Below are 8,081 nucleotides of genomic sequence, written 5' to 3'. Positions count from 1 at the left end.
ATGTTATCTGCCTCCTTTACCCAAAGAAATACTTTTACAAAACACTTAAATTACAAATTTAAAATATTTAGTTCAACACAGCTGCTGGCATTTTTAAATTATATTAATTATTTTAAAAATATTTGTCATTTTTTGGGGGTAAAAAAAAAAAAAAGCCAAATTAAATAGATAATTTAACACATAAAGGGGATAACTTCATATATATGTGTATAAATGTGTTCCTTAAGTAGGTCAGACAAGGTGATGGGAAAGTTTGAAGTCTCGATGTGGGAGAAAGCGACGGCGCAGCAGTTTGTTCAGGTTTTCGTCTTCCTCTGTTAAAAAAAAACACATACTTGGTTGCTCGGACGCATGAGTTTCACATCAGGTCAACACGTCAGCCAGAAAACAGAAACGCGTTCACGCACATCGCTCTTGGCTTTTTGGTCAAAACTTTAGAGGAAGTCTGGTCACCATGGAGCCGCCGGCGTGTCGAAGGTCTTTACCGGCACCACCGGAGGACGGCTCGGTTCTCACGCTCCGACCCTCCCCGAGCTTCACGCCTCTTTCTCTTTTCTCTCTGTCACTCAGGAAATTTTCTATTCTGCTGAGTCAATTCCCAACAGGACTTTTTCTGTCGCCGTCAGCCTACGCGGTTTTCCTTCCGGCTCCGTTTCCTGTAAACCTGTCGGGGGTGTTCCTGCCCCAGTAGTGAAAGTCAGGGTGTGATTGTGTTATCAGGACGAAGGCGTGACCGGGCGCCGGGCCAGCGGAGGCATGTCCTCCTCCGTCATCGTTTGTTAGCACACGCCAGGGCTTTTTTTGCCTCCTCTCTCTTTAAAGGTAATTGAGCGCTCTGGCACGCACTCCTCGAGTATAGAGAAGGAAGTGAGAGCTGTCAGCTGGGCCACGCCTCCACGCAGCATAAAACCCGCTGCAGGGCAACAAGTCAGCAAACAGAGTCAGGACACGACAGAGACTAGAGTCAGGACACGGTACAGACTAGAGTCAGGACACGGTACAGACTAGAGTCAGGACACGGCACAGACTAGAGTCCCACAGAGTCACTGGAGAGTTCATTCTTGTACATGGCAGAGGTGACTATTCTCACTCTCAGCTCCACATTCTGGACTTTTTTTTTTGCAGAATTTTTAAATAGATTCGAACCAGTTTTCCAGCTTCAACATCAGAACCTTTCCAGCTGCATCACTAACCCTTCCTCCTCCTCCTCCTCCTCCTCCTGCAGATTTACAGCGGCGGCCAGCTTCAGAACTTCATCGACGGCTATGACGTCCACAGGAGCAACTGGATGCGCTACGTGAACCCGGCCCGCTCGCTGGCCGAGCAGAACCTGGTGGCCTGCCAGAACGGCCGCGACGTCTACTTCTACACCATCCGGCCGGTGGAGCCCAAGCAGGAGCTGCTGGTGTGGTACAGCCAGGAGTTCGCCCAGAGGCTCTGCGGCCAGCAGGACGACGCCAAGCACAGTGAGTGGAGCTCAGAACCAGATCCGAGGCTTTGCAGGGTGACCCGAGGCGACTAGTGAGCTCGTTGTGGGGTTTGATTAACTCACAATGTGGAGCTGAATCAGATAAAAAGTGGTTTATTCTGATATTTTCTACATTTTAAAACTTCCTTCTTCAGCTAAACCTCAGAGTCGGTTTAAAGACAGATAAACACAACAAACAGATGTAGGAACTGATCCAGAACCACCTTTTGTTGTGAGTGTTTTAGTTTTGTGTTTACCGACGGTGCATCCTGGGACATCTGCTCATGTGCTTCCTATAAACTGGATTTAATGAGTCGACTGAACTCTTTGCTTTTTATTGATTCGACTCATCAGTTTTGGTCAAAATGCTGTAAAAGCTCAGCAAAACATTTGAGTTTCATTTACCAGAAATGAGTTCAGTAACCTGGACGTGTTTCACAGGGAATCTGGAGGCAGGTTTAGTTTGTAGAAGTCAGATATTAAGAAGTATCCCTGAACTCCTCAGAAAAACAAGTGAAAGGGAAACGAGTAGCAGCTCAGTGACTCACAAACATCCTTCTCTTTGTTTCTTATGAGATCTGATAAAAGAACAACAAAAACCACACGTCAGATTCAGATCTCTAAACAGGAATCTCTGTTATCGGGAGAATTCTTTGGCTTCAAAGCCGAGGACGACTCAGATCTCTGGCAGATCTTTGGTCCGATTCCTCCGTCTGGATGTTTGTTGTCGATCGCTGCCGGTCAAAGTTCTCCTCTGAGTCACCTGCTCTCTGTTAGCGGAGCATCCAGTCATCATCCCGGCCGTCAGGTGATTCACGCCGACTGGATGCACAACATGTCACCATCCCGGTGACTAATCCGAGGCTCGGCAGGGTGTCGCTACCTGCTCTTATCACATCCTGAGAGTTTCCTCTCAGCGCGATGCCTTCTGAGCGCTCCTGGATTCGGCTGTCAGAGCTGCAAACGCACAGATGAAGTCGGGTTTGCAGGAAACGGGCCACAAACAGCCAACTGTGAGAGAATGAAAAAGGGAAGAGCCGTCTGTTTTTCTCTCTGCGGTCAGAACGCTAAGACGTCTGTACCCAGAAGAGGTTTCACAAACTGAACCCAGACCTGCTCAGCTGCTCACAGGAGGCGACTCACCGACTCCCACGTTCAGCCTCCTCCTCAAAGTCACCACCGAGAGACAAACAGAAAGCTGCCGAGTTACGAGTCACCTCAAAACTGAAACTACTATCATTTACCATCAGAGGGAGCGCCGGCCGTGGGCGTCGTACCGAACGCTGCTTCATCCACGACAGCAGCATCCACTGACACACACACACACACACACACACACACAAACACACACCTAGACACACACACACACACACACACACACACACACATTGGTATTATTACTATTATTTTTTTTTGCCTTTTTTATCGTATATTTTTTTCTGTTATTTATTTCATTCTTTTAATCTTTATTTATTTACTATTATTATTTCTTTAATCATGTAATTGATTTCTCTCTTTTTTATTTATTTACGCTTTATTTACCCATTTATTTTATTTATTTGCTATTATTATTACTATTATATTTAGAATCTCTTTTTATTGTCCAGTTGACTTTCTCATTTTATTATTTAATTTGCGCTTTATTTATTCACCTATTTACGTAACAGTTATAAAATGGTGAAAATAGCAGCAAATATCTGTAAAGTGACGCCGATTTAAACACCATCAACTGAGAGCACCTTGTGACCGCTGCTGTTCACAGGTGCTCTGTGGATGAGTGTAAACACACCTGGTCATCAGGTTTTAGTTTTGCTCCGTCAGACTGAACATTTCATTTGTTCCTTTCAGAACACGTCGACGACGACCAGCCCGAGTTCGTCAAACTCCGGCAGCAGACGTGGCTCGCCGACAGAACCAAGGAGGAGGTGAAGGAGGAGCGGGACGACGACGGCGACGAGAAGATCGACGTGGAGATGCTGGAGCGGGACACTCCGCCCGACACGCCCGACGACCAGATCATGGACTTCAGCCGCAAGGTGGAGAAGGAGGAGGAGAGGGAGGGGACGATCCCGTCGCCGCGGCCCGACCTCGGGGAGGCCGGCCTGGGCCTGAACCACCCCTACGAGCACCACCACCCCGGACTCCCGGCTCACCACAGGAACCTCCCGCTCCACCTGCACGGCCTCTACGGCCACCGGGAGGGCCTGGTGTCGTCGTACCCGCTCTACCCCCCGTCCAGGCCCCTGCAGCCGGCCTACCAGTTCCTGCCCCCCTACGGCCCTCACTACCCCCGCCTCCTGCTCCCGTCCTACTCCCCTCCGTTTCCCGGGATGCTCCCCTCCAGAGGCTCCCTCCGATACGGCAGCTACCTGGGCTCGGACGGACTCCCGTACCCGCCCGTCGGGCCTCCCAGCCTGCTCCCGGTGTCGCTGCCCTACTCGCCGTCTGCTCCGGGCGGCCTGAAGGAGCTGACGCCCAACGTCTCGCCGCCCCGAGGAGCCCCGGCCACCCCGGAGCTGTCGCCTCCCGCCAAGCCCAGCGAGTCGCCCGAGCACTCGCCGTCCGGCTGCGAGGAGGCCATGAACCTGAGCCTGGCCACCACCAAAACCGGCACCGCGCCCCGCAACGGGCCGGGCCACAAGTCGCTGCCGTACCCGCTGAAGAAGCAGAACGGGAAGATCAAGTACGAGTGCAACATCTGCTCCAAGACCTTCGGACAGCTCTCCAACCTCAAGGTACGACTTCAGCTCCTCCGACTGTAAGCGGACCCGATGTGTTCCCAGTCTTAGATCTCAGAGTGTGACACCAGAACTCTGCTTTGCTTCAGGTCCACCTCCGAGTGCACAGCGGCGAGAGGCCCTTCCAGTGTAACCTGTGCAAGAAGAGCTTCACCCAGCTGGCTCACCTGCAGAAGCATCACCTGGTGCACACCGGAGAGAAGCCGCACGAATGTCAGGTAGGTTCACAGCCAGCGGCTCAACCGACCCGGTGGGAAAAGTTTCAGCAATTATCAGTCAAACAATCAGATTTTTAGCAGATTTAAACACAATAAAACTGTTTTTTTCTTTAGAGTAAAACAACAAAACATCCATCTAGCATTAATGTGGACATCGTGCACAGTCTGGGCCTGTTTCAGGTTTTTTGTTTTTCCAGTCAGATTGTAGATAAATACTTTTTTTCTCTATAATTTTTACAAAACGACAGATTAAAAAAAACCAAGATTATGATTCATTCCTTTAAATGCAGAATTTTCCTTTTAAATAGCTGTAAGATATCAGACTGTTGTCTGATAATTTCATGCAGAAAAATGTGTGTAAATTTACAGTTAAATGTTGTACATCAACAAAATATTCTTTAAAAAATACAGATTTTAGATTTTTGCATTATTTACAGTTCTGACCTTTTAATTTTTTTTTCTAACCATTAACGTGTAAATTAATGTTTTATTTCTATTATTTTATAATATTAACAGTAATTTAGCAAAACAGGGAAAATCTGTGAGATAACTAAAGAATCAATCTTTCAAAAGCACAATTCTTCCTTTAATCATCAGTAAATAGCTAGAAATAATATTTTTTGCTGATTTAATTTTAAAAAATCTAATTTGGAGTTAAATATTGGTAAAGAATGAATCCCTATTTGTGAAACACAGATGACTGACGTGGACATTAGGAACCGTTTCGGCCTGTTTTTAAAACTAAAGCTTGTAAATAAAACAGTTTGTTTCCGTGACTTTCCAAGTTATCGTCTGTAGTTCAGCAAAACGAGGAAGTCGGTGAAATAACAGCTGACGTGGTCGAGAAATGAGAGTTCAGACTTTCATTTTTGCCGTGTTCAGAACGAGGAAGGGCAGCGTTTCCAGAGAAGCTGTGATCTTGTCTCGGGTTGCATCACCAACCAAACAAACATCAGCTCCTTCTGCTGAACTCCGACCGTCCAGGTCAGAACTCTCAGGTGGTTTCAGATTCAGGGCTTCCTGTTTCTTTGGAAAGTTATTGTCTGTGAATACCGGTTAGAGCAGTGGAGGACAGTTTAAAACTTTCTTTTCTTTGCTGTGTGTTTGTTCTCTTATTATGAGCTTCTGGAGACGATCCCAGCATGCACTTTGCCTCACATACCTTTCTGCTCACGCACCGCCCGTGTGGCTTTCACTGAGCCCACGCCGTCATGTAACGGCGTCGCCACACTTTTGTTTGCGGTGTGACTGTGTGGGTGTGAGTGTTAAAGGTGCCGTCGGACAAAGAGTAAACAGTCCCTGTAATCCACAAACAGGAAAAACCCGATCCGTCCTCCTCACGGCAGCCTCTCCGTAACAACAGATCTGGAGGCCGCATCGCTCAACAAGCTTTTATTTCTCCTCTTCCAGGTGTGTCACAAGCGCTTCAGCAGCACCAGCAACCTGAAGACCCACCTGCGGCTGCACTCGGGGGAGAAGCCGTACCAGTGCAAGCTGTGCAGCACCAAGTTCACCCAGTACATCCACCTCAAGCTGCACCGCCGGCTGCACAGCGGCCGCGACCGGCCCTACCGCTGCCCGCTGTGCGCCCAGGCCTTCTTCCACCGCTTCTCGCTGTGCATCCACCAGCGCAGCTGCTGCCCGGCCGCCGCCCCCGTCAGCCAGCACCTGAAGGAGACGGTGGAGCGCTTCGACGCCAGCCAGGAGGCCGACGCGCTGGCCGAGACGGCGGCGGCGGCGCAGGTGGCCGAGGCCGCGGAGCACTGGCTGGCCCGCACGCTGGAGGGCGAGGGCAAGGAGGACCAGAAGGAGGCCACGCTGCTGCTCAAGGCGCTGACGGCCGCCGTCAACGCCCCGCCGCCGCCGCCGCATCACAGCCCTCCTCTGGCCTATCAGGAGAGAGCCAGCGTGGTTCACCTGCACAAGCGGGTGAAAACGGAAGGACAGTGACGAGGAAGTGATCCGACGAGCGCAGCACCAAAATGAAAGCATTCCAAAGACTTAAAGGACTCAGAGAGAGACGTCGAGAAGCTGTGAAGTATTTAAACCGCTCAGGTAGACAACTGTCGGCTTTGTCCTGCTTTAACTTATTACCTTTTCTAAACAGAACGCAGTCGTCTATATTTATTTAGTTGTTTCATAGAGTTCAGTGTTTATTTTTATCGTGTGTGTGTTTTTTTTCTATCTGTTCATATTTAAACAAAAAAACAAAAATGCGAATCGACTCAGAAACAACAGCGTGACTCTGATGCAACAACCACAGGACAGAAGTTCTAATTTATTGTTTGGAATCAACTTTGAAAACATCACGTCTGATGAGTTGCTGACGTGCTAACGTTGCATTAGCTCAGTACTGTGGGTACTTTAAATTTCTGCATAGATTTAAGTTGAGGTTACTTCATAAAATTGGCTTTATATTTAAATTGAGATCAAGTTGTTAAAAAACCTTTAAGTGAAGAGAAACTGCTCCGACTCAGCATCGTCTGCTGGTTGAACTTAACTTCAGGAGAAGTCGTTTTAACTTTGTTGAGTCCACACGTTGTTTTGCAGAGTGTGATTCGTCCCGTTGCACTGCGTACGTTGTTTATTTTTATTTATTTATGATTAAAAAGGGAAAAATCAGGTGTCTTGAAACTGTGTGCTAATATTAATAATAATAATAAAAAGCATTTGCCAAAATTACAACCAGAGGACGTGAATGTGTAGCAGACGGAGGCATTGCTCACCTTTTCTCTGATCATCATCTGGTCGTCTTCCTCACACACGAAGCTTTACTGCCAACACGAGCTCCAACCAAATGTCAAACGTTCGTACCTCATATTCAGGGAACAAAAAGTCAAACCAGGAGCACAACCTTACAGCTTTCTGCTTGTTTATGAAGCACTGGAACAAACAAACAAACAAAATGCAACCGGGTTCGTGTGCTTTGGTAAAAGCAGCAGGAACCGTCCTTTAAACTTCACCGCCGAGTCATTGACCAACTTCTTCCAAGGTTTCTGTAGTTTTTGCTTCTTTTGTACAGTTTGTCGGTTTGTGTAGTTTATTTTTGCAAACAGGTGATGAGATGTTCAGAATTTATATGTGAGAGACTATTTTGATGATACTTTTATATTTACATGATGTAGCACATTAAAGATATCGTTTCTATACGTCCAGCGTGTCGGCTGTCTGTTCAAAAGATTTTAAATGTGGTGACGAACTTCTGTGTCTTGAGAATTTCATGTTTTCAGACTCGGGAGAGAGCAGAACGGATTCCAGCCCCACCAGCAGGACACAGGTTCATTATTAGGCCTTAAAATAGAAAAAAAACGAGCTGCACCATCCAAGTGGCCTTCAGGGAAGCAGAACCAACATTTAGGGAAAATATCCAAAAGCAAGACTCACAACGCAAACGAAAGTGACACAAAACACAACAGAGGATTCACAAAATGACAACATGACGCAAAGGAAGAAACATCTGGACAGAAAGTGACACGAAACGAGAGGAACGAAACACAAAATGAAAGAAGGGAGGTGACACGAAACGAGAGGAACGAAACACAAAATGAAAGAAGGGAGGAAAAAAAAACAACCACAAAGAGACACAAAACGAAATAAAGACGACAGCAAATGATGCAAACAAGACGGAAAATGACACAAAAAAGGCACCGACAGAAA

General features: G+C 47.4%; 1 protein-coding gene across 2 annotated transcripts in view; it reads left to right on the top strand.

The window, feature by feature from the left end:
• prdm1b (PR domain containing 1b, with ZNF domain) overlaps positions 1-7,573 on the top strand; it is a 17,340-nt gene extending 9,767 nt beyond the window's left edge. The window contains exons 1-5 of one of the 2 annotated variants that reach the window (XM_008300304.1): positions 890-1,076; positions 1,226-1,466; positions 3,317-4,203; positions 4,296-4,424; positions 5,835-7,573. In XM_008300304.1, the coding sequence (XP_008298526.1) occupies positions 1,068-1,076; positions 1,226-1,466; positions 3,317-4,203; positions 4,296-4,424; positions 5,835-6,374 (1,806 nt within the window). In that variant the 5' untranslated portion in view covers positions 890-1,067 and the 3' untranslated portion in view covers positions 6,375-7,573. Of the gene's footprint in view, positions 1-889; positions 1,077-1,225; positions 1,467-3,316; positions 4,204-4,295; positions 4,425-5,834 lie in introns of those variants that run through there. The other variant, XM_008300303.1, reaches the window with a different exon arrangement.
• The last annotated feature ends 508 nt before the right edge of the window (positions 7,574-8,081 follow it).

Source organism: Stegastes partitus, unplaced genomic scaffold, assembly GCF_000690725.1.
Source record: "Stegastes partitus isolate 25-593 unplaced genomic scaffold, Stegastes_partitus-1.0.2 Scaffold1523, whole genome shotgun sequence".
NCBI lineage: Eukaryota > Metazoa > Chordata > Actinopteri > Pomacentridae > Stegastes > Stegastes partitus.
Note: the sequence above shows the minus strand (reverse complement) of the source record. Positions and strands in the feature narration are given on the sequence as shown.